Genomic DNA, 27112 nt, shown 5'->3' on the forward strand with positions numbered 1-27112 from the left:
TAGTGGTGATATTTTTAGCTGTATTTCTCCTATTTATTTTTTTAGTTTTGTTGATTGTTTTTGCATATGATCTGAGATTGAAATCTTTTAAAGTTAGTGATACATTTTATATTTAGAAACTTGTAAACCCGAATACTTTGCTAAATGTGAGGTTGTAATGTTTCTTTTATTCAACAACACTGGAATAAGTAATGACTGAAATGAGAAATACTGTGTGGCCAGAATTTTATGGGAAAGGCTATATATAGCCACTATTTTCATTGCTTTTCTTGATGTACACACACACACACACACATACACCATGCTTTGGTCCTCACTAATGGAAAACTAGTCAATAACACCCTTGCCCGGATGAATATACTTGTCGAGAGTTTTAAATAAGTATAAGGGTAATATTTTCCAGGCATCAGTTTTGTTTACTAAAAGCAGTATGTACTTTGGCACCTAGAAACTGCAGCGATATTGTTTTTTAACCTGTTTCCTATTCTAGTGACTGTCTGCAGATGGATCCTATCCATGTTTATCGGAGAAGCTCATTGAACTCAATGGTGATTCCCAAATAAAAATAAGCATGATTTCAGTCTTAATATTTTAAGAAGTGAGAAAAAAATCAATTACCTTAGCAATAGGAATTATTTTGTGTGCAGTGGCAAGATCTAGACTCACTTTTCATTAGATTCATTTGATGATTGAATTTTTTAATCATACTATCATAATGTCTGCTATGTAGAAATATAAGCATGAGAACACTCATATACAAAAGTAATTCACATATATAATACCATTTCTTTTTTCATTCATTCAACTTATATGGCTGCCCAACTCATAATTGCAACTCTGGATAATTAACATGAGTTTAAAATTAATATAAGACAAGGCCAAATAAGTATAAATAAAAAACGTGATACATCCAAGCCCAGCCTACAATCATTCTGTACCAAACTATTATAGGCCAGCTTATCCACCAGGTGAAGCTATCAATGTGCTTACCTAATGTCTAGAGGTTGTTTGGGTCTAGATGGGCAGAACAGATTTCAGCTCAGGTACTGACAAGACTGAGTGGATGTAGCTGTTTGCCTGACCTCCAGACTTGAGTATGTTTCCATAGTTGGCTTTGGATGGGGTAGCAGTTCCCTATTCTACGACTTGGGGGTCCTCCTGTACTCATAGTCACTTCTCAAAAAGCAGGTGGCAGTTATGATGAGGAAGGTACTTCCACAGGTTCATCTTCTGCACCAGTGGTAGCTCTTCAGCCCTGGTCACTTATAATTGGACTATTGTAAGACATTCTAATTTAAGATGCCCTTGAAGACCTTGCAAAAACTACATCTGGTATAAAATGTATTTATCATCAAACAAATATATATAACCACCCAACTCACACACAGTGACTCTAGGTAGTATTCAACATTTAAAGTTCATGGTTAAAAATTCAGTTTAACTTCTCAACTCCCACCCATAATGCAATGCAGTTGCATGCACAGCATTGGGTGCCTCATGGTACGCCCATGTGCCATCATTACTGTGGGAGCTACATTGGTTGGCAATTGGCTTCCGGGTGCAATTCAAAGTGCTAGTCGTAACCTATAAAGAACTTTACTGTACAGACCCTGGTTATCTGAAGGACCACCTGTCTCCAACTGTTGCTGCCCACCAGATACATTAGGACATAGTGAAATGTCTATGGAGATTCTCAGTCATCCAGGTCATGGTTGTCCCAAAGGTGCTTTTTCACGAGGCAACTGGACTTTCTTTTTTCTCTTTGAAGACGTCTTGCTTCTCATCCAAGAAGCTTCTTCAGTTCTGACTGAAGTGAGTATCCACCAGACCCTCTCAATTAAATACTGCTACTTGGCAGGACCAAGGAAATCTGCCTTCTCCGCCAGGGCTCCTGCCCTCTGGAACAGCTTCCTCCAGAGATAAGGAGGGCGCCCTCTCTCTTAGGCTTCTGACCGGGTTTTGGTTTGACATCTTGGTTTGATGTGTTTGTGGTTTGCTTTATTTGAGTCTAGGCTGCCTGCGGGGCTGTATGTTTCGAACTGCTTTTCTTTTGTATGCCTCTCTCAGTCTATGGGAGTGCGCAGTTCCAAGAAATTTAAACACGTGTACACAATGAGGTTCCCTAAATTGATGCTATGCTACAAACAAGAGAGGTGTTAACTCAAGCTTGCAGAAGGTTCCTACGGAAAAGTTGTTTTATTATTATTTTTCTATCAACTATTTCATTGATGCATTTTATGTAAAGCTACGAAATAAAAAAAGCGACAGATTATAACGGTGCTATACATTTCCCAGCAGCAAACTTCTTGATAGGCTTGAAGTCATTTACCTTCAGGACTGCCATCTCCTCCCACCAGTATAACAGCACCCCGCGGGCCAATTAGGCACATCGAGCAATCCGACCGGCCGACTCACCCCGGCCGGTAATACGGACCGAGGTGAGCAACGCAAGATTTCAGCTGCTCGACGTGACCATACGAAGAACTTGGAAGTATTCCGGTCCTTTATTTGTTCCAGTTTTCTCACCTGCTTTTGCTATATATGTAAATGTGGATTTGGGAACCAAAGCCCAAGAGACACGGATTGCCTCAGGCAGTATTGCATCTCGTCCACCCCGCTGTCTCACTCGTCCCGCCAGCCGCCACAAATCCAGCGGCGGGGTCTCCTCGTGGTCTCGTTACGTCACAAACGGACTTGGTTGCGCATGCGTCAGCTGCCCTCTGCGTTACTCTACCAGCCGGGCGACTCGAGACGTAAACAAAACTCTGCGAGCTAGCGCTCGAGCGAAGCACGTCCGCGCGCGCCCGCCTGCAAAGCCCTCTCGCTTCTCGTCCGTTTTCGCGCGCCCCCTTTGCCCCTTCCTGCTGCCGCCGCCGCCGCCCGCCGTCTCCGCGAGCTCTCTGGCGCCCACAACGTCCGAGCCGTTTTTCCCGACGCCGGCAACTGCCCGCTAGCCTGCAGGGAAGCCGCCACCGTCGCCCCGTCTGTTCACCCGAGAGCGGCTTTGGGGATCAGAAAAGCGGGTGAGGGCTCTTCTCGCCTTTACCGCTTCTATATGGAGTCCCTCGAAAAGCCCCGAAAAAGCAAGAAATGCCTGCGCCGCGCCCCCCCCCCGCCCTCCTCCGCGTCGGTCTCGGGGAAGGGGACGCGAAAGGTTGGGCTGGCGCAGATCCCGGCGTGGGGGGGGGAGGCGAGGACGCCCAGGGCTCGCTGGTGTAGCTGTAAGTCGGCCTGGCTCTGGTCTTGGAAATGACCCCGGTCCTGGAGCACACGAGCCCCGCTAATTCAGAAGGAAAAGCGTCGCCTTTTACTTTCACAACTAAGATTGAAACTGAGCAAAGGCTCTCTAGAAAGGCAGCAATACAGGAGCCACAGTTGATTACTAGCAAAACTCACGGGGCTAAAGCTTGATGATAGCCAGGCCATCTTCCCGAAGACAGGAGGGGGAAAAAAAAGGCCCAATTTTGTTGATTTGACCAAGCGGAGCTTTCAGAAGTATTACTTGGAGTAAATGCTGAGGGCATTCTCTAATGTTCGAGTTTGGGGCTCTTCACCTTCATTTTTATGGAAGGGGAAGGGATGGTCTTGTCTCCACTTTTTGCACCTAATCATTTCCCAAAGTGTTGCCTTTAGCCTTTATTTATCTTATTCCTAGCCTAGGTGTGAAATGAGTTTAAATCAGCTATGATATCAGTGGTTAGAAGAGCATTTGCCTCAAATTACGAAACCATCTACTTGCAGTACAATAGCTAGGAGTATAAAATTCGTTTTTGTTCCCTATTACCTCGAAGGAAGAAAGAGGCATGAGCAATGGGGCATCCAATTTCATGATGGTATAATTTTCTGCTGACCAAGAATAGGCTGATAGCTCTTGGCACTTATTCTCTTACAGCACAACTTCAAGTATTATTTTGAACTGGATTCTCTATGCCCTCCTGTCTAAATAGTAAATATCCGCTCAAAGCTTTTGGTGAAGACAATGTGTTTTATTTCAAATGCAATAACAAAAGGATTATTTTAATTGGATACTTCCTAGTAATAATATAACATACCCTGTTATATAATTAAAAAAAGGATTTTAGCTTTGGTGGTCTATTTGAACAATAAAATACATTCCCATTACTTCATTTTGCAAAATTTTTGGAAGACTTTTTCCAATTCAATCCATGGGTTTTAAAATATGTAGATGTGTATGTTTAATGCTCATGTTATTTATGTAAATTGTTTAACAATATTTCCTGACAAAAATTACATAAATACCATAGAAGATGAAAGAAGTTTTTTCTTTTAAGAAAAATATTAAACAAATAATTTGTTTTGAAAAAAAATTGAAAGCAAAAATAGTAAATGTTTTGTAGACATTCCTGGAGACAAAAAATAACACCTGGTTTGAGCCATAAATATAAAGTAGCTTATTAAATGGCAGCATCTGAAATACAGTATCTGAAAAATTGGGGAATATCATCCTTTTTTCAAAGATCAAGGATACAGAAATAATGTGTTACTTGTTTTCACCAGAAAGTAGAGAAATCATCTATGTCTTATTTATATTTTTATAAAACAATACGGAACTTCTCTTAGATTCAGATACCAAAAATTTAGTATAAACCATATTTTTATTAGATATTTCTGTGATTGCCAAACTAATATATCTTTCTAATTTAAATCCTTAAAGCATCAACATAATATTTCCAGATAACTCATTCTATATTCTTATGCAAGTCACTGGAAACAATCCACAAAGACTCTTTTACAGTTCTCACTAAGAATAAAGTGAAAGCAGCTACTCTCCCAGTAATTGTTCATCATCTAAATGAGTGCCAGGTTTGGAGAAGTAGCATTGCTATGTTTGCATTATGGCTTAATATTTTAAGAAGAGAGGGCTGCATATACTGTCTCGAGTACCTAACCATAAAGGCAGGGTAAAAAAAATCTTAACAATAAAATGTCAGGAAATACGCATCACTTCATGAATCTTTGCTTTATATTTCCCAAGAATTATTTTGAGGTTTCATTTTGACTTTTAAGTATTTTTATTTTTATTTTATGTATTTTTTTTCTTAGAAAAATTCCTACCATTTAGACAAGCTTCCTACAATTGTTTTTGAAAAAAATTACTTCTGGTCATATTAATTATAAAAATATTTGCAGTTAGCAAAATAATTTTTTTTTCAAACTTGACAACTGTAAAATATGGGGACTTCAACTTGCAGAATTCCTCAGCATTCTGAAAATTTTAGGAGTTGAAGTTCCCACATCTTACAGTTGCCAAATTTGAAAAACACTGATTTAGGACCTTCCAGGATAACAGTTATTGTAGGTAATACAACTACCCTTATTGAAAAATTATTTTCCTGTATGTGGGGCAAATTAAGATTGAAATGTACTGTTAGGGTTTTTTGATTGTGCTTTCTATATCTGGTCAAACTAGATATGATTGTCATTCCATTTATGCTGAGCTACAAGGAGTCCATAATTTCCTATTATATTCTTGTTGTTCCAGGAAATACTGTGATTTGGAGGTCTGCTTTCAGACGTTTGCAGAACTAGAATGGCTTCCGCTGTAATTAGTTCAGTTCCTACAACTGCATCTAGATTTGCTCTTTTGCAAGTTGATAGTGGCAGTGGCTCTGATTCAGAATCTGGAAAGGGAAGAAGTAATCAGAGTGGTGGAAAGACTCAAACTTCAGGCAACAAGTCAACTATAAATGAAAAGAAAAAGGAAAAGAGGAGGAAAAAGAAGGAGCAGCAGCAGAGTGAAGCAAATGAGGTTAAGTGTGGGTTAAATTGGAAAAAAAACTAAATGACCTTAATAAGAGAAATAAATCACCATACAGTTAAACTGCGAAAATGGTTTCAGCGAATAATTCTTTCATATGAAAATAGCTCATTCTTTTTTTTTTTTTAGCTCAGAAATCTTGCTTTTAAAAAAATTCCTCCAAAAGCTTCCCATGGAGCCTGCTTCTCTCTGCATGAGCAAGCTTTCAACCATACAGGAAGAAAAGACTCCCAAGAAGAGGATTGGCAACAGTGGAGACAACGAGATGAGCAGGTACTTCAGTATTTTATTTTTCAGTATATTACTGTCAAATTCTAGCATTCCCTCCTTCCTTATTTCGCCATAGCTACAACTTTAAGCAGTTTGGGCTGAAGTGAGAGTAACCAAAGTTACCTTGTATGGTTCTGTGATTGAACGTAGACTTGAACTCATGGCTCTCCAATGCCAACCTAGCATTATACTCACTATATAACATTGGCTCTTACTTGTGCTTCTTAGATCTTCTGGCAAGCAAGTGGATATAAAACTGAAGCTCAAGGTTTGGATATACCTGAAATTAAGCCCTATGAATATAATTCTGAGGACGCATGCATAGAATTAGGATGCAATTGATTGCAGTCTTGAACAAATTTATTTAGAGATACCCAAACTTTTCAGCTCATCAAACTCTTTATTCAGTTTAAGGTTGTTTATTAACTCCCAAACTTTAATTATATGAAAAAAAATTACTTTAGTATTATGAATAACAATACCAACTATAATAGATTTATAAAAATAATATTTGAAATATGAAAAATAAAAGATTTAACATACCATTTTTTTACTGTAACTTGATATCATTAATGGGAAGAATGACCGTCAAAATGGACGCTGATATTTAGTTGGAGATGGTGAATTTTAGTCATAAATCACCACACTTTCAAGTTCAATCTGTTCCTATTGTTACCCATTTATTGACCTCCTTTTGACCCTCAACTATATCACTTTAGAGAACTCTGATTTATAGCAAAGTCTTCCTTAATTCAGAATTTGTGTTACTGTAACTTTGTGTTACTTTTTGAATTTGGAAGGGTTCAACATCAATAACTGTAACACCATTGCCTTTACTATTCTCTACAAAATCTTACTAAAGATGTCAATGATGAGAAAAATATTTTGTAGATCCAGCACACATGATATTTATACACATGCTACTATGTATATTTACTTCACAGAAGCAAGATTTTACCAATGTTATCCTGGTCTTGACTTAATTTCACTTAAGGAATCCAGTAAAGGACAGTGAAAAATAGTCTGAGTCCACTTCATCAAAGAATAGTTTTAAATTAAAGTGTATGTATACTTAAATAAATGGTTTCTCACAACATCTGCTTTTTTGCCTTGTTTTATCAGCTGACTTCTGAAATGTTTGAAGCAGACCTTGAAAAAGCTTTACTTTTAAGCAAACTGGAATATGAAGAACACAGAAAGGTATTTCTTACTTTCATTAAGATTAAAGCATAATAAATATCCATTCCGGATCCTGGCTCTACCATAATATCAATTATTTTTTTAATGTACAAAAGTGTTGAGAGGCTTAAAAATATTTAAATATTGGGTCAGGAAAGAAAGCTTCAGTTCATTATATCATTTACTTAAAATGTGTTCTCAAATCTTGTCTGAACAACCAAAAATAAGAACAAGAGATATGACTTTGTTTGTCTTCCATTAAAAAAAGAAACATTTTTAAATTTCTTCCTTCATATAGGTAGTCATCAAATTACGACCACTCGTTCAGTGACCATTTAGAACAGTGTTTCTCAACCTTGACAATTTTAAGGCATGTGGACTTCAACTCCCAGAATTCCACAGCCAGCAATGCTGGCTGTGGAATTTTGGGAGTTGAAGTCCACATGCCTTAAAATTGTCAAGGTTGAGAAACACTGATTTAGAATTACAAGGGTGTTGAACAAGGGTGGGCTTTCGATTTTCCTCGCAGAGCCCCTGCAGTCATGATTGTAATACAGGCAACTGGCTTGTACTTAAAACAGTTTCTGGGTTCTGTGGTCATATCATTGCCATGTGTGTCCTTCCCTGCTGGCTTCCCTCAAAATCAATGGGGAAACTGACAGGAGGATCACAAGTCACTCCCACTCTTGCCTCTTGTTCACTTGCCTACTTGTATTCTGTAAGGTCCATCAACTCAGATTTCATAGTGCCTACCCACAGCACCTGCTTGCCTGTGGCACACACTAATAGCTCTCACCTGCGCAGCTTGCTTGCCTGGGACACCCATCTCTTCTCATGTCATGGTCAAGTGAGTTCCTTTTTTAACAAACAGTAGAGTCCTGGGGTTACAACAGCAACCTGCACTGCTGGGATTGCCACCATTAAGCAATGTGATCATGTGTTGTTCACAACCACATCCTGTAACAGTGGAAATTCCAGTCCCAATTGCCAGTGAGTCCAGTCCTAAAGATTACCTGTACATACCTGTATAGGTTTTATATGATTCAGCATGAGTTGATTAAATAAACTGGCTTATCAGTCTAACCTCAATGTTGTTTTTAAACATCCATTGACAAAAATTATGTGTGAGTATATAAAAACATCAGAAGAGAAGGAATCATTAATCATGTGTCATAGCTTATATTAAAATATGGTGTTATATAATTGAAAATTAATTATAAAATGTCTGAATTGATAAGATATTAATCTAAATTATATAATTTCAATTTAAACAAAGTATGCTAAACAGATATATCGGTAAACTAGACATTTATCTTTTCATGTGAAAAATACCAATCAAACCACAGAAAATAGAATTAACATATTAGCCAGCTGTGCATTGGTATACCTACAGTCTTCTCATTTCAGTTTTGTTCAAATTATTAGAATTAATAAACTAAGAAATGATAGCTTTCTGTTACATGCAATCTGGGATTCTGCTTGGTTCTCAAAAAAAAAAAAAAATCAGTATCTGTAAACAACAAACTCTGCCTTGTCTACAATTTTTGTTTAGGGCACAGGAAAAATGAATAAAATAATACACAACAATGTGAAACTTGTTCCTGAAAACTAGTGATACTGCCTTTCTATTATAAATGTATTCAGCCCTTTCTGATTTATTCCAACAGCAGGGTACTTGTAGAAAATACAATTATCTATCCATTTCTAATGTCCCGTGTAAGAGAATGTAATCTATAAAAGAGTTGTTTTTCAGTATGGTAATGAAATTAGACTAACAAAATGTAATTAGATCTTCTCTAATTTTAGATCATAGTTCAAAATATGGGTAGCGGGTGTTCCATTATATATAACTGATTTTGTAAAAATAAATTATAAGCAGTCTTTGTAATAATATTGTAGTAAGATTGACTTCTGTTTTAGTAAGAAAAGTATTCCCGGCATAATAGTAGAAATGCTCAAATCTACCTACCTACCTACCCCTCTCCTGTTAAAAAAAATCTCCATTTTTAAAAATGTTCCTATAAACATTTACTAGCTATATCATTTTATCTCTTTTAAAGTATCTTTTTGCTAAGAACTCAGTGTTAGCAATGAGGGATGAATTGGGTCTTGAGGTTACAATAGTATAATAGATGTTCTAAGGAGGAAGTCAAAACATGTAATTCCCCTGTACGTATTTTAGGCATTCAAACAGGAATTTCCAGTCACAGGGACTATGGTTGGTGATAAGTCCCAAGTCAGGACAAGGAAAAAGGAAGCAAAACCTATGTGCTTTGATTGTTCCTTCAATAAAGAGTCACTGCTGTTTGCTGTGATGCAGAAGAAGGTCCAGATGGCTCAGTGACCAGTTAGTGTGGCTCTGCTGAGTTAGTGATAAATGTACTTAGTCAGGATACTGATAAACATACTCAGAATAACTGAATCTTGTTTGGAAATAGATAAGGTTTGAAAGAGAGGATTTGCCTAGCGAATATTTTCGAGCAGCAGCTCTGCCTTTTTGATTTGAGATAGGGATACTTCCACTTTGGGCCATAAGACTGGATAAACCACCTACCATGAAGGAGCTGATAAAGGAAGAAGATTAAAAAACACTAAGGCCTAACTGATCACAATTCAACTTGCAGATATAAAGAGGCTCTAACAGCAAAATAAGATACTTTCTAAACTGCATTGCTGCATAACTGATCCAGTAGTTAGTTAGCCCAACAGTCTCTTGTCTGATGTTCCTTTGGTTTTCTCTCCAAATTCTGTTATATTTACAATAGATATCAGAGTGAAAAAAATTCTAAATGCTTTTTGATGAGATTCCAGACGTGATGGTTTTCCTTTTGGAAGATGTAGAGTCATCTGAGATGCAATTTCAGCTTCCAATTAAAATTTGTTTCCCAGAAAAGAATTCTCTGCAAGAGTTTCCAGCATTTAATAAATATATATACATTATCCGAGTGGTGAAAAGACACTACAAGGGGCAGTTGGAGAAGCACAGTTCTTTAGAAATCATTTCTTAGGTCCTCATCTTCCTCCTCTTATAGTCAGTACAGTAAGCCTCTCTTGATCAAATTACCCTCTACCAGGCTAAGAAACCCCATAGATTTCCATTAGGATATAACCTAATAGCTATAGATTGTGATCAAATTGCCTACGGGAGTAGCTGCGATGGGTTCTGGTACCATGGGCTTCAAGGATAAAAATGAGGCCATGAGGAATTCTGATGATAGGAAGCTTTTGTCCTCAAATCTTGTAAGCTTCAGTCTTAGCTATTAAGTCAACAACTGTAATACCTTTTTGTTTTCAGAGAAGGAACTGCTTTCTTACAGCAGAGGAGACATGACTGGGTTCTCCTCCTACATACTCCAGAACAGAGGTCCCCAACCTTTTGGGCATTGGGGACTGGTTCCGTGGAGAGAGGTTTTTCTGTGGACTGGAAGTCGTGTGGTTTTGTGTGCTGCCTGCATCCCGCAGATGGGGCTTTGCTTTCTGTGCGGACCGGTTGCTGGCATGCCGCGACCCAGTACTGGTCCATGGACTGGGGGTTGGGGCTTCTGCTCCAGAAGTCAATGCCAGACTTTTTGATTGAGCTTCCTGTGTTGTGATATCATATAAGCTGCTGCAAAAGATATGAGAACTAAACTAATTTCTTATTAAAGAACTATGAAATTATTCTCCTTAATTGGGCGTAGTGTCTCTGGAGCTTCTTCATGACATGTATGTTGAAATATAAGAGAGTATAAGAAGACCCGAGAAAAGACTAGAATTACTTTGCTCCATTACACCTCAGCCAAGAAGCAGAAATAGTGAACATGATTGGCAGAGATTTTTATCCTTTCTCTCCAGGTTAGATAATTTTTTATGTATATAATAGCCCAATAACTATTTTCCTTTGTTATGAACATGCAATGAAAAGTATAAAAACTACTGGGTTAAACAATTCAAATAATAAAATCCAAGAGAAAATGAGCAGCAAGAATAAAAATCAACCCCTGCTTCCTCACGGTACAATAAATGATAAACCTTAGCATGACATCCTACACTTAGGAAAGATTCTAGTAGTTTGTAGTCTCCTGTGGAAATGTTTATTTTAGAGCCCATGCACTGTCAAGGAGGGCTGTGCTTTTGAACTGTTTTCAAAAATTCAAAATGTTTTTCTTCTCTTTAAAAATTTAAAAGGAATAAAAGTGCCATTCATCTGATAAGCAACATTTCCTTGAAACAACAGGATCTCAGGCATATATTCAGTTTTTGCTTTAGTCCCCCAAAAATGGAATGGAAAAGTCTTATTAGATTCTAAAGACCTCAAGAAGTATGTAAAGTCACATCAGTTTGTATGGAGATGTTCAGATCTTTCGAATGTGCTTTATTGAAAGGAGACATTATTTTGGTGGATCTCATAGAGGCCTAAATGTATAGCTCTACCCTTTGAAGACATTGCAAGTTTCTCTGGTTTATGTATCAAACACATTTCAATGCACATCCTCACCCTTTGAGTTCTTCTCAGCTTCCAAGATAGTTACAAAACTGCTGTCCATCTTAATTTCCCATATTGGATATTGGGAATCTCATGGCGTTTCAATAAAATATAGCAGATACCACAGTCTTTCCTTGAAGAAGATAGTTCTGCAATTAGAACTGTTCTCACATCCTGTATTTTAGACCTCGTTTTCCTGCCCTCATTGGCAGGGAATCAAGACTAAAGAATCCTCACCTAAATGAATCTTTCGGTGCTACAGTACTACTCATCAGAATCTTGTCTAAGCGAAAGCTTCCCTGACATGCTGGACATCAACAATTCTTGAGAAGAACAATTCCCCTAAAGGGAAGAAATTACAGAGTAGAAAAAATATTAGTATCAAAAACTGAGGAATGTATATTGGGAGGGCTTACTGGCACGAAACAGGGCACCTACCTCAGATTCCCACCATAGTGTAAAGTGATAAGAACTACTGGCTTTCCTGTTTGGGCTGAGGGGCAAGCATATGCTGATATTGGTGACAATGTAACTACAAAGACTCATATCAACAGGAATGAAGCAGCTGCCAGTTGCAAGATATTTGGCCAAGGTCCTTTCTTCCATCTGGATACAGAATGGCTGAACCTTCATGACTGAAGACTGAACAACACATATTTAAGGCACAAGTAGGTGAGATGAGTTTTACAGACGTCTAAAGCACCTAGATGGAAACACATTAAACAGCTATGAAATCACCTACAATTTTGTGTTTCTTTGTCATAAGAGAAAAGGTAAAAATTTTCTATCAGATGTCATATTTCTGTTTTCTGAATGATGCTGTCAAGCATGACATGCTATTAGAGAAGAACTACAGCTTACTATTGCAAAGAGGTGATTACAGCTAAGTTTTTGGAGTTTGTCCATCACATTGAACTAGGATGGAAGGCATTCTCTGGATGTATTTAAAGCTCTTGAAGTCTCTCAGAAACATTCAGGACATTCAGATGTGTAGATAACCTTTTTATATCCTCTTTCCTTGTAAGAACCAAAATGAATCTGGGCACCTATAGTTGACATATTTTTGTTTTTCCCCCAAGAAAAACCTCAGTGCTTCTACTCTGGCAACACTAACATTGGTATTCTCACTGCATATATCTGTGAACAGCCATTTGGCTGTTAGTGTCCATGTTTATTAAGATGCTATCTACTGGACACCTTTGCTTTTCTAACCTTTTTGATAGATAGGTATTACAGCATAGAATTGAAAGAGCTGAAAGTTGTTTGGGCTGCATAAGGCATATAATTATTATATGCATAAATTAAATTATCCTTCATTGGTAGCTATCCATACTTTGCTTGAATATAGCTAAAGACATAAAACACTCTACCTCACTGAACATTCCATTACTGCATTGTTCTTAAGGGAATATGTTCAGTTGAAATCTGAAGTTACAGAAAAGAGATTGAGTTTTTTTGAATGACAGGTTTCAGGTACTTGATGCTTTCATATTCTTGTTCAGTCTTTCTCTTGTCTAAGCCAAACTGATTCATTTCTCCATTTTTTTTAATTTAAAGATGATTTTGTTTATCCATTCCTTTATTTCCATCTTTGTTGAACTTCCTTGCATATATTGCAAGTTATCTGGATTCTTCTTTTAAAAAACAGAAAATACAAAATTAAATATGATCATAAGAAATATGAGAAGAAATTGAAGTGTTAAATTTGTAGATTGTAGCTCCCAGTTGAATTTTCCTAGATTTGAAAGCTAAGCAAAATTGTAACTGGTTAATACCTCATTGGCACACCACCAAGCAATCCCATGTTTGTAAACTAGATTCTTGTGGAGAAATATAGACATCCATACTCAGTTCTTTGTTGTGTCAGTTTTTCACACACAGCAATTTCTCATGCTTCTAAATGCCACTGCTCTAATGAAGATGTAGAATAGTTAGTGTCTTGCTGTAACAAATTTATCAGCTAATAATAAAAACAATCAGTTTCTTATGTTGCCTCAATTTATGTGTCATATGAAATATGGACAATAAACCAATAGCAAGATTCATTGTAAGAGACTGTTGGGTGTTTCTCATATTTTCTTTAAATATTTTGACCAGAAATAAGACTGACTATATTATAAGAGAGGACAATATGTACGTTTTTTGTTTATATCTTCTCTAATGTAGTCCAGAAAGGTTGTAATTTATATAGAATAATTCAGTTTGACAGCATTTATAAATTGCTCCAATAAAAGATATAAATAAAAAATTATAGTAAATTCTCTCAAGACAGCAAGATTAAGAAGCTATTAGAAGAAAGATTCTTAACTTTGTGGTGTTGTGACCCCTACGATGATAAATGTTGTGTAAGCCTCCTTCATAGGGACCATTCATATGACTAGTGATTATATGGATTTTATGTTTATGCAATCAATATTTAAACACCACTTTTATAAGCTTAAATTATTAAATTTTAAGCAATACATTATAGTGTGTCAGGCACAGACAACCAGACTCACGTGCAGAGTTCAATTTGTTGTTTTATTGCTCCAGCCTGTACACAGGCTTCTTAGGAATCTTCTCAGAGTTATAGTGTGCACCTGGGTGAGACTAGATAAGGTTCAATGGCATTCAAAGGGGAGGTGTCAAACTTCACCTTCTTGGGCCATGTAGGGATTCCAGGCTAATTTCCCATTTGACTCCTTCCCCTGGCTTGGACAGTCTCTCTCCAACACAGTGTTTCTCAAATGTTGGAGCATTGTGTATTTGTCCAGGAAAAATGAAGAGCAAAGTCTAGTGGAAGTTTTGACAGTGGTTCCATTTTGTCTATAGGTGCCTGATCATTTATTATTATTATTATTATTATTATGAACCCCCATGTTATTCCTGATGGAACCCAATAATATTCAGTGAAGCTAAACAATTGTGTCCATATAAATAATTTAATTTCACATTTCTTCTTTATAGTCTATAAAATGTAGTTAATCTACGTAATTCATTAATACAAAAAAATACAACTTAGGCAACTTATTAGAGAAATTTATGGATGTTAAAACTATTATTGGCTACTCATGATGATACTTACATCCTGCTTATGTTTCCTTGAGTAGGATCTAGCTGAATACTATGACAACAGAATGCTAGACTAATTGATATATAGTACTGTCATTGTTTAAGATATATAAAATAAATTTGCTTTGTTCAGCCTGAGTGAGTTCATTTCTTTCACTGAAGTATTATATTTGTGACAGTAAAACTATAGAATCATATTTGAAGTTATTTATTTATTAGATTTTTATCCCACTTTTATTACTTTACAAGTAATTCAAGGTGGCGTACATATCTAATACTCCTTCCTCCTCCTATTTTCCCCATAACAGCAATCCTGTGAGGTGGGTTGGGCTGAGAGAGAGAATGACTGGTCCGGGGTCACCCAGTTGGCTTTCATGCCTAAGGCAGGACTAGAGCTACTTCATATGAAGGATAAAAGCATTTGGGACAATCAAGTGAATAGCAAATTAAGAAAATAGTGTTTATGCTAATGTTATATAATGCTATGCAGTTCATTGTATAATGTTAAATAAGAGTTCACCTATTTAGAGAAACATCCCCAAATAATAAATTGTATCAATCATAATATTATACTATGTGTTTTATTTCCTTTTTGTGCTTAATTTCATTTTGATAGAGGTTTACTGTATACATTTTTGAAATAATTAGAAAAAATATACATTTTTATTCTGTTGTAGGAATATGAACATGTTGAAAATACATCTCTTCCATCAAAGGCTATACACAAAAAAGAGAAACGAAAAATTCATCAAGGAAAAGACAAACCTCTCACAGTGTCTTTAAAAGATTTTCAGTCTGATTCTAACATAGGTATGTTTTTATTTTTAATTTTGAGCCAGAATAGATGCTCAAAACAGTCCTTAAACTTAGAATTTTGCCAGGTTGGGGAAACTGACTTTTAAGGCAATTACGGTAATAGGAACTGCAGGTAGGAAGCTAATGGGAAATATTGAAATTACTGAAAATACCACACATACAGTATATTGCATATACTAGGAGTTCAGAAGATCATGGATAACTGAGGAGACAGTTATTACCATTATTACCTTATGGATCATCATTTAAAGTTTAGAGCAGTTGAACCTGAGTAAAATCTATCATCCAGGAATTCAGAAGTCAGTGTAGAAGGTAATCCTTGATTTAGAGAAATGGTTTAGGAAGATAAAACAGTTTATATTTTTGAAAGATGACGAGAATTCCTGGCAAATCACCAGACTGAACTGCAGTTGTTTTCTAGCTAAGGTCATTCCTCAAGATAAAGGCGGTTTATGTTTTATGTTTATGTCTTTTGATTTGTGTTGTGATTGGTGGGGTAGATGTTGAAGGACATTAACTGTTAAGAACTAAGAAAATTAACAGAGATCTTGATGAGAGAGAAAAATCAAATTGTTTAATGGATTAGAATTTAAATAAAAACACATGGATGCTGAAAATTTAGTTGAATTGGAAAAATCTTCAGGAGAGCAGGCTGAAATTCTATTTTCTTAAATCCTGCAGTTTTTAATCTCCTTTCCAATGCCCACTCAGTATTTCCAGTGAAAGCAAGAAAAAGAGATTGGAGACTAAGTTTCAAAATGTCTCTATTTCCTCTACAGTTAGCATGCAAAAATACTACTTCGGGTACTCTACAGTATTCCCATTTGTATGGTTAATGCTTAGACTCAAGAAACTGCTAAATCAAGAAAAAAGGAATACCTTGCTTTATAATTTTTGTAAATATGTGGTATTGAAATCTGATATATATTTTTTGGCCTTCAAATGTATTTAAAAATTTAATCTATGATATTTCTCATGTTTCAGATCATTTCCCCAAAAGGCAAGAGGTAAGTTCTTGAGTTTAACATGGGACAGTTTAGATCAGATGACATTAATTATTCTAAATTTCTCGGTGGTGTACTTTTTATTTTTTGATAGTTATTTTGTATAACTTTTTCAATTATGTATGGCAAGATATTGCTGAATACTTGCTTTTATATAATAGACCAGTTCTCAGTAGTCCAGAGAACTACTTTATTTCAGCCCAACAAGGTGGACTAGACTAAAAAATGAACACCTTATAGGTTCAGATTAATTTATTGTAACAGCTATGGTAATAGAATCTTGTAAATTTGAGTATTCTTTCCCCCTCTCACTTTATATTTGTGTGAACTAGAGAGGGGCTTGTCTGAGATGTATTCTCACATTATTTTCTTGACCAAATCTCAAGCCCTTCTTACCTGACCACTGCCTTGGTAACGGTTCTTCCTCCTGTTGTTCAAGGCCATTCCATGTACCTCTACAGTTTAATATACAGGTTGTCCTCAACTTATTACAGTTGGGACTGGAATCTCAGTTGTTAAGAAGACACCCCTGTGACTACTATGCTCAATGACTGAGCCTTGGGAATAGAGCTTCTCCCCACCCCACCACACATCTTGGTCCACTTATTTTTGCCTTTTTCGGCAGCTTCAGCCATGCCTAGTCGATGGTGGAGCATGGTCCTCCAGCAAGGCCACCTCGTACAATCCTGCAACGATTGTGATTGTTGGAAGGTTACTTCATCAACTTAACATAGTTTGGAGAAGGGCCCTTTTGGGTGTTCATGTGGACAATTATATTTACTATCTTCTTAGGGGAGGAAGGCTAGAAAGCTAGTGAATGCTACCGTTCTAAAGGCCGGAAATCAGTATGCTGCAGGAATGCACCTGCAGGCCTAAAACCAAGAATATGTGGTTATTCTTCCTAATTGAGTTTTTTATGTTTCCACTATAGACAGAATCTTGCCAGAATAAGTACTCTAATATCTGCATCTACCATATATACTTTGTGAACTCTGTTCACTACTTGCGAACTCTGAACTTTTAGGGAGGGGCTTTCTCCCACATAAAATAAGTGGATTGAGTTGTCTCAGTTCTCTGGAATACACCTCCCTCCTTCCTGGGAATTCAGTCAATTACATTCCATCACAACCTCAAATATTCCAAACCACATTTTTGTTCAGAGAATCTAACAGAGAATCTAAATAACTGAGAATCCAAAAAAAAAAAAAAAAAGATTTTTTTAAAATTTTCACACTAAATTAAATGAATAGCAATACAAATAGTTTAGTTCTGTTTCTTATACATTTTTAGTTGCGAATAATGACTGATTAAACATTTTTCAAAATAAATTTGTAATAGAAAATAGGGTTTCTTAAGATGCAAAATAATAATCCCAAACTCCAGTTCAGGGATCTTCAAACTTGGCCCTTTTATGACTTGTAGACTTCAACTCCCAGAATTCCTCAGCCAGGCACGCTGGCTGAGGAATTCTGGGAGTTGAAGTCCACAAGTCATAAAAGGGCCAAGTTTGAAGACCCCTGCTCCAGTTAGTTGTGTATTCATTATGCTTGCTCATGCCTTACCTTTCTATTGATTCACCGCGACTTTTTTCTTCCTTCTTTGAGGGCTCTTTCTTAATAACTATGTATGTCCAATTAATTGGAGTCCACATGGCAAACATTACATAAGCAAACCTTGCTCCCCCTTGAATTATGAGTTTTACATCAATATAGCTTGTAAGCAATTCAAGACCTATTTTCAATTGAATTTTACAAGACAAACTATGATTAAATTTAAAGAGACCTCGTTTGAGTCATAGCAGCTTAAAATCATTGGTTATGTCATTGTTTCATTTCAACAAATTAGAGTTAATATCAGCTACAAGTAGTCCTTGACTTACAACCATTCATTTAATGACCGTTCCAAGTTACAGTGGCACTGAAAAAAATTCCTTATGATCGGTCCTCACACCCGTTGCAGTATTCCCATGGTCAGATGGTCACAATTTGGATGCTTGGCAACCAGCATGCATTCATAACAGTTGCAGCATTCCAGGGTCATGTGTTCACTATTTGCAATCTCAGCCAACTTCTGACAAGCAAAGTAATGGAGAACTCTGGATTCACTTAACAGCTGAAGTGATTTGCTTGATAACTGTGGCAAACAAAAGTCATGAAATTGATTCACTTAACCACCTTTCCTAGCAATTCAAATTCTTGTCCCAATTGTGGTCATAAGTCAAGGATCACCTGTACTCTTTAGGCTCAAAGTTCTCAAACAGGTCATGACTCCTCCAGGGGATTATGAGCAGCTTGGGACAAAAATTTCTCTTTTGATTTGAAAACTGAAACAGGTGTAGTAACAGCAAAGCAGAAGTGATGTCAAAATTCACTCTCATTTTGCCCTGATAAACCTTTAACAAAGCACAGGGTTAATTTTAAGTAATTCCTTTTGCCTCCACAAATTCCTTTCTTTTAGGAGGCACAGTATAATTTAAGAACTCTTGTTTTAGGTGGCTTATCTAAAATAGATGGAAAGCTATAAAACAAGAAAGGACTACATATGTGGCTTTAAGGCTTATTATAACTTGTTATAACTATAGTTCAGCATTACATTCAAATGCAGTTGGGCACATATTTATCATATCCTGTTATCTAACGGCATGGGGAATTATTACAACTTGATCAACAGTGACAGGTCATATTTAAATCTATCCACGAGCAGAGGATTTCTTGATAACAATTTATAACTTGTTTTGAAATTGATCCACGAGCCTTAAAACAATAATTGTCTAGCTGCTGGGTGGTTTTTGTTAGAAGTTAATTATAGTTTCTTTACAGGAATTGAACTCGCCACATAATGTCTTGAATGATGGCGAATTCTTCAATAGACTGGAAGATGATATGCATAAAATTCTAAATAAAGAAAAAAGAAGGGAGCCTATCACAGATTATGGAATAGATAACAGTACATTTTGTGACCGCACACAGGTATATTTAAGAGGAATTAAATACATATAATATCAGCAGTTTAAGGAGTATAGATGAATTAGAGGAGTCATACTTGATTATCCTAAACAACTCAAAGGAGAAACAAGCAGCATAAGGCTTGCCACAAAAAATATCAGTAAATTTCTTAATATTGGAAATTATCTGACAAGCAATTACATCGCTTTAAGAATGAACCATGGTTTTGCTTGTTCTCCTTCTCTTTTCTTCATCTTTGTTTTTATTGTGTCAAAAATATAGACATAGTATCTATTAACCTTAGTTAAGTCACTCTGGAGCTTTTATATTTCAAGAACATGAGAAAATATTTTAAATATGAAACTAATAGCTGGTTTGTCATGTCACAGAAAAGTCCACAAATAGAATACAATTGTTAGTTTCATATATCTGCTAATAATGCAAACTACATTAGCAACAAAATATTTTTGAATGCTTGGGAAAGGTAATGTTAATATTAGTTAGGATATTCTTACTGCCTTGCCAAGTCTGACAGAAGATCAATTTTGAACCTGTCTTGAATGGAACCTGCATATTTGTCTTTCCAAAAACATCTCTCAGTAATCTTTCTTATATGCTACTGAAATTCTTGTAATCTTAAATGGGTGAAACAATATATGATAAGGCAGCAGTTTTTGAACTAAGTAACCTCAAATTGAGTAACTGACAGAATGCATCCAAAATCCAGGACCCCTGACTCCAATGGAATTGAAATTTGACAAATTTATTTTATAAAACATTTGATGACATACAAATGATCATAAAACAGTTTATGATATTATACAAAATGTAGTGAAACTTTTGCATGCTGATGTTTGACTGTGCTATATAGTTCAACCTGGGTTATTTTTAAGGCAGCTACAACTCTGAATGTATCCCAACTTTAATAGTGAGGACAATACATTAGAAGTTCAGCAATTATTGAAGGCATTGAGGAATCTTGTAAGGAAATAATCTCTGAAAAGATGATCCCACAAGTTTCAGGTGGTCTGGTTACTGCTAAAATTCTCCTGTCTGTTTGTAACATTCTATGGTCAGAAGGCTGCATCTTAGGGCAACAAATTGTGACTCAAGGTACAGGTAGTCCTCAACTTACAGCTGGTCACTTAGCAACCACTTGTTGCTCCAATGGGCCCTGAAAATGGGACTTACAACCTGGATTCTGTTATGGCAAATTTTTTTGGGGGGGGGGGGCTTGGGTACTTGACAGCTGGACTGTATTCACAGCTATTTGCAGTATCCCACAGTCACATGACTGCAATTTTCGATGTTTTTTGCTGGTTTCCAGTATTTACTTCTAGTTTCCAGCAGAGACCATCCAATAGCAAACAATGTGTTTGCTTAGTGATCACGATGTTTGTTTAAGAACCACTATGTTCCTTTTACAATCGCATTTGCTTTATAACCACTATGTTGGCTTAAGGACCTAGCAAAAAAAGGTAAGCTCAGATTTGACCCATTTAACAATCATCATGAATTATGATCAATTGTGGGCTCAATTATGGTCATAAGTTGAGAATCATCTGTATGAGATAATTTTAAAAGAATGCATCCAAAGTCCAGAATCCATTACTGAATTAAATTCAATCCCATTGGATTAAAATTTGAAGGATCTTCAATATTGGCAAAATTGTAGCCATTGCAATACCTCTGTGGTCATTTCGGTCATATGGTCATGATTTTTGATGTTCCCTGCCAGCTTCCCACTAGCAAAGTCAATTGGTAAGCCAGCAGGAAATTGGAACTTGCTCCCATTCCGGCTGCTTTTTTTGCCCACCCTTGGTGATTCTGTTTATCTGTTTAGTGTAGTAATCAGTCCTTAGTCATTGAAGGGTGCAAAGAAATGGCCGATCGCACGCAGCATTTATTTGTTTTTATAGAGTTTTACAAATAGCAAAAGTTACTGCATGGCAATAGCATTTCATTGGCTAAAATCCTTTACCAATCCTCAAGAGTAAAAAGCTAGAGGCCATAATCAGGGAAACTTGTTGTTCACCAGCCAGCCTTATCAAACTGGCCAAGGTCACACAGACCTACATACTTCCACATCACTATGGTGATGTGAAGGAATGAGATAGATACAGAGGACACACAAGCGTTGGGGAGGACAGTTTTCTACACACGACCTTTGCCTGTCTCTCACCTCTACAGTTTAGGTAAGGATGTATCTCTGAAATGATGACCCAGTGAGTCATGGGTTGTCTAGTATACTACTAAAACTCTCATGTTTGTTGATTGTAACAAGACAGTACATTGTAGGGGAACAATGCTTGAATTAAGTTACCTCAAATGAGTTAACTTATAGAATGCATCCAAAATCTGGGATCCATGATGTCAGTGGATTTGAAATTTTGGCAAATGTTATAAAACATTTGATGAACTAATAGAAAATGTTGAAACATTTCCTGTGTCAACTCCTGGTGTTTTGCTATGTTATACATTTCAACATGGATTATTTTCAAGACAGCACTAGCAGCCCTGTTTGCACATGCGCGCGGGTGCTAGCGGTCCATTTGCATATGTGTGCGGACACCAGTGCGTCACCAGCGCAGTGCCGCGGGTGCATGCGGCCTGCTTGTGCGCAGGGCTGCAGGTGCATGCGGGGCTGTGCATGCACACATTTCCCTGCTCCTCCCTTTCCTTCTGGGCCTCCAAGCAGGAAATGTTGGGGAGCTCTGCCTTAGAAGCTTTGTTATTGTAGTTCCTGAGGAATCTGGTAAATAAATATCTCTTGAAACAATGACTTAAACATTCACAGATTGTCTAGTTACCTCTAAAATTCAGTTTCCATATAATGATCAGATTGGTACAGAATAATTATCTAGGATTCTGGAAAGTCGCCGCTTATGGATGATATGTACTGATACAAACAATCTATTCTTTCCTGTTCTATTTCTGTCTGCTGGCATTTCTTGCAAACAAACAAAAATATTTTGATGTCTTTGCCAAACAGAGAATCCTGAATTATTTGATTCTTTGTAAACTAGGTTCAGAAACTAAACTTTCTCTTAATTTCCAAATGTCTGTTTAGAGTGAGAAAAGGTATGCTTTCCATGAAAAAAAGTCAATGTAATGGCAGGCTATAATCACATACTGTAAATATGTTACAATAAGACAAAATTTTGCTAATTTTGCTAACCTGATCAATTCTATTGATATAAGATGCTCTATTATGATTCTGACTTACAATAAATGTGGAAGTATAGCATCACTGAGCATATTTCAGTGTTTGAAAATGCATTAATTATTAATATTTTATATTTCTGTAACTCTGATACAAACCTTTAAGTTTATATTCTTTAATTCTTTATAGGGTATTTTTCTAAAAGATGGAAGATTAGAGAGATCAAAATTAGAACTTGAAAAGAAAGATGCAGAAATCCAGCAATTAAAGAGTGTAATCAATCAGTGGGAGGTATGTATTTTCCTGAGACGCATATAGTTTATTAACTTGAATTAAAACTTCGGTTGAAAACATGGTGGTTTTTTCGTGCTTTTAGCGTACTGTGTCTAAAACTATTGATTAAGTAGGTTATGGTTGTTCTAACCCTTTTTTACTTCTTTAGCAATGAATATCTGTATTGTCTTCTTAGAAGTACCGTATATGCCGGCGTACAAGGCGACCCGGCGTATAAGACGACCCCCGTCTTTATCGCCGAGCCGCATTCCTAGAACGTCGTCTTATACGCCAGAAACTACCAGTATTTCCGGCGTATAAGACGCCTCCCGTCTTTGGCGCCGATTTTAGTGCTCGCGGAAGTCGCCTTATACGCTGGCATATACGGTAAATATAGCTGGATTCACTGGACTTCTCCTTTGCAAATGGAAAATTGAAAAGTAGTCTTTGACTCATGATCAATAGTTTAATGACTGTTCACAGTCACAAAGGCTTTGGAATGGGTGTTTTACCATCATGTGACTGGGAGGGGCCGGCATGACATTTTATGATGGCCAGAGGTGGTTTATGGGCGGTAAAACACCCATCGTGTCCTGAGATCATATGATAATCATAGCAATCTTCTCTGCTGGTTTCCCCAGAAAGGTAACTTAGCGCTGGACAGTAGCTTTTGGTCCAACTCACCTCACAGTATAGTCATTGTGGGGGAGGGGGGGAAGGAGAAAGAAGAAATATTAAATGTCTTCTCTGCCTTAAGTTGTTTATAAAAATAATAAAGGTGGGCAATAAATAAATAAATCTGGCAGGGAAGGTTGAGAACATTGGATTTGACATTCGTTCCCCCAGCACTTTGAAGGATTTCCCCTCTCCTCCATGCAGTGAGATAAATCCTCTTGCATGCTGGAGGAACAAACCTCTATATCCTGTAAGAACACTAGCAAACGCCAGCATTCTGAGTCTTTCGGATCACTGACGTTCAGTATTGTTTTCCCTTCTGTTCCGGACCCCTTCTGAGCCTTCCAGAGAGTAGAGCAAAATGAAAATGCTGGTCGTTTGAAAGGCTCAGATTGCTGGTGTTCAGTAGTGTTTTCAACTAATTTGAGGTCTGTTCCTCAGAATGGAAGGATTTCTCTAGAGGGAAAATCCCTTGGTGCCCTGGAGAAACAGACCTCAAATCTAACGAAAATGCTACTGAACCATTTGCGATCATTCTCCCCGGGGGGCCTGGAAGAGGGCCCAGGCCTCTCAGATATAATGGGAGACCTAGCTGCTTTCCCACCCTATCACACTCAGGGGGCCTGGGTCCTCTCCTCACTACTTCCTGGAGATCCAGCCCCTCTTCCAGTTGATCTGCTTAATGAACTGCAACTGTAAGAGCCACTATTGTGATTGTTAAGCGTAGTGATTATGTGGCATCTCACAAACAAGATTTGGACTCAGATATGGTTGTAATGGCGACTACCCGTATAGCCTAAATATTAATTTTAATACTTGTTTTGAGATTTGTTGAATCTACCCAGTCATTTCTCAATCTCTGTTTTTTTCATTGTTTTCTCAAATAGTTTAGTTAACAGTTAGTATTGCAGTGGTAAGTAGGTTAATCATTTAAAGAAAAGCAAGTAGAAATCATGTACTAAATATAAAGGTTATAACTATATATACTATTGGAGATCAGTAGTCCTCAATTTACAACTGTAATTGAGCCTGGCTGTATAGTCATATGTTGTTGGGGTCAACTTCATCACACCCAATTTTACAACATTTTTGCACTGGTCATTAAGTGAATCTGTTTTATCAAAGAGGTGTTTCTTGCCAGAAACCAGAAATACACGTTGAAAACGAGCAAAAGTCAAAAATTGTCACATAACCGTGGGATGTTACAAATGGTCATAAAGATCACCCTGTTGCTTTCTGCCAGAATTTGATTGTGGGACTGTGGATATATGTGGCTGTCTGAACTTTGAAATCGTGGTGCAGGTAGCTTATGGGGAGTCCATCATAACTTTGATGATTGCTAAGCAACCAGTTGTTAAGCAAGGACTACCTGTATGTTGCAGGGAAAGCTACCTTAAAAATAATTCAATTCTTCCTCAATGCATTTAACAGAACTGAACTAACTCTAATACTCTTTTAATGTTGAAATAAATGGTGAAATATATCACTTGTATTAACTATTTTTTTAAAAAAAAAATTCAGGCAAAATACAAGGAAGTAAAAGCACGAAATGCCCAGCTACTGAAAATGCTTCAAGAAGGTGAAAGTAAGTACTGCTATATGTTTTAAAAATTTTCAATTTTTTTTTTAAAGATCTGGTATAGTCACTAAACTATATGGAAGCAGTTTAGAAAAATACTGAGAAAAATAGTTTTATTTAACTTTTACTTTAGATGATATATGCAACATTTGACCTATTAAACTTAGTGCAGACCCCCATTTTTCTTTTTTAGCTTGCCAGGGCTGACATACCATTCTATTCCATTTTTGAAAATGTGGGAAATAGACTAATATTTTCTCTGTTTGACCTTTTTAGTGAAAGATAAAGCTGAAATACTCCTTCAGGTTGATGAATCTCAGAGTATTAAGAATGAGTTAACTTTACAGGTAAATATTTCAGTGGCTTTTTTATATTTTGTTGTAAATTAGCAAGTCAGAATAGTTGTTGGAAGAATTCTAAAGGAGTTCTGTTCATAGAGTAGGACCTTCCCACTTAAACTGCAATCAAGCAAACACTACTCTTGAGGACTGGGGGTGTAGGATCCTTAGAAACATGTTTTTTGGTGAAGACAGCATCTCTCCTGCTTATAAGGCCTACCCTGGGCCTCTCTTACCCTCCCCCCCCCCACTGGATACCACTCCCTTGGGCCTTCTCTCCCCTATCATAGAACCAGGATATCCTATTACAGAAACTGAACCAATTTCTACCACATCATATTCCAGAAAATATGAAAGTGTACGTCCTGCCTTAGACATGAAAAGTGATTAGGTGACATTAGGCCAGTCACACACTCTCAGGGAACCCACTTTGCAGGGTTGTTGTTGTCGGAAAAATAGGAGGCCAGTTAGGTATGTTCACTACCTTATCTATATGAGGTTTCATTTCACTGACCTTTTCTGAAGATAGCCTTTGGTAAGGAGAACCTGCTGATCTGCCGCACAGTCTTCCTATACAAAGGTTTCATTGTGCAGTCCCGGGAATGGGCGCCATTTTGAGAATGGCAGAGACTGCTCTGTGCCATTGTCGCTGCTCCCAAATAGCGCCCACTTCCAGGACAGTACCACATGGCCTCTGTATATAAAGACCATGTGGAGGATCATACAGTCAGTGAAATGTAGCCTCATATAGATAATTTAAGGTGATGAAAATATGTAATATCCAGCCTATTTTCCCACAGCAACAATATTGCAAGGTAGGTTGGCCTGAGAGAGAGTGACAGGCCTACTCAGCTTTCGTGCTTAAGGCAGGACGTACATTTTCCTGGTTTCTAGAGTATGAGGTGGTAAAAATGTCTTCAGTTTCTGTAATAAAATTGTAAGGTCCCAGTCCCTTACTTAAACTTGAGATACCATATCAATCTAATTAGACAACTCAAACAAAGACTTCTTGATCAAGCAGCACTTTGAGCAAATTAAGCAGCTGGGTGGCCAACAATCTGGAACCCTGGCAGAGTTACATCCAGAAGTGCCACACCCTAGAAAGTTGGTAGCATTGCTTTATAAACTTAGCCAATGGAAATCAGACAACAGAGCCATTACATCATAAAGAAGACATCATTCCTGTACACTCCCTTATTTCCTCCTTCAGTATATCCCATCCTTGTACATGTTTCCCAAGCCTGCATGAGATTTCCCTGGTGCAAAAGCTGATTACAAAAAGCAAGAAAGCAACAGTTAGACTAAACAATTTTCCTTTGTTCCAGAATTCTTCAGAATCCTATTGAATCCTTGTAGAAAAATACTGACATAAAAATAATTTGCAGTTATTTCTTTACATAATTCCAGGGAATTTTCAAAATTCTGTTTTAATTACTATCATAGATGGTCTAAATTGTAAAATCATTTTCTTGAAGAGTCACCAACCTGGAATTAGGTCTAATGTTTAACAACACACAATTTTTTTTTCCTAGTGTTTGTCCTATTTGATTACAAAATTTTGCACAGTTTTGCACT

General features: G+C 37.0%; 1 protein-coding gene and 1 long non-coding RNA gene across 4 annotated transcripts in view; one reads left to right on the forward strand and one right to left on the reverse strand.

Annotated features, from left to right (window-relative positions):
* Positions 1-2666, reverse strand: part of LOC120299077 — a 23087-nt gene extending 20421 nt beyond the window's left edge. For both annotated transcript variants that reach the window (XR_005554334.1, XR_005554332.1), the window contains exon 1: positions 2527-2666. This is a non-coding gene — a long non-coding RNA (uncharacterized LOC120299077). The remainder of the gene's footprint in view (positions 1-2526) is intronic.
* Positions 2667-2775: 109 nt separating this feature from the next.
* GKAP1 (G kinase anchoring protein 1) overlaps positions 2776-27112 on the forward strand; it is a 31415-nt gene continuing 7078 nt past the window's right edge. The window contains exons 1-10 of one of the 2 annotated variants that reach the window (XM_039323495.1): positions 2776-3023; positions 5504-5770; positions 5909-6052; positions 7172-7249; positions 15422-15554; positions 16545-16567; positions 19384-19533; positions 22862-22963; positions 25142-25205; positions 25476-25546. In XM_039323495.1, coding sequence (XP_039179429.1) covers positions 5552-5770; positions 5909-6052; positions 7172-7249; positions 15422-15554; positions 16545-16567; positions 19384-19533; positions 22862-22963; positions 25142-25205; positions 25476-25546 — 984 coding nt within the window. In that variant the 5' untranslated portion in view covers positions 2776-3023; positions 5504-5551. The remainder of the gene's footprint in view (positions 3024-5503; positions 5771-5908; positions 6053-7171; positions 7250-15421; positions 15555-16544; positions 16568-19383; positions 19534-22861; positions 22964-25141; positions 25206-25475; positions 25547-27112) is intronic. The other variant, XM_039323496.1, reaches the window with a different exon arrangement.

The sequence above is a fragment of the Crotalus tigris genome, unplaced genomic scaffold (assembly GCF_016545835.1).
Source record: "Crotalus tigris isolate CLP2741 ecotype Arizona unplaced genomic scaffold, ASM1654583v1 scf7180000024276.985868, whole genome shotgun sequence".
Lineage (NCBI taxonomy): Eukaryota > Metazoa > Chordata > Lepidosauria > Squamata > Viperidae > Crotalus > Crotalus tigris.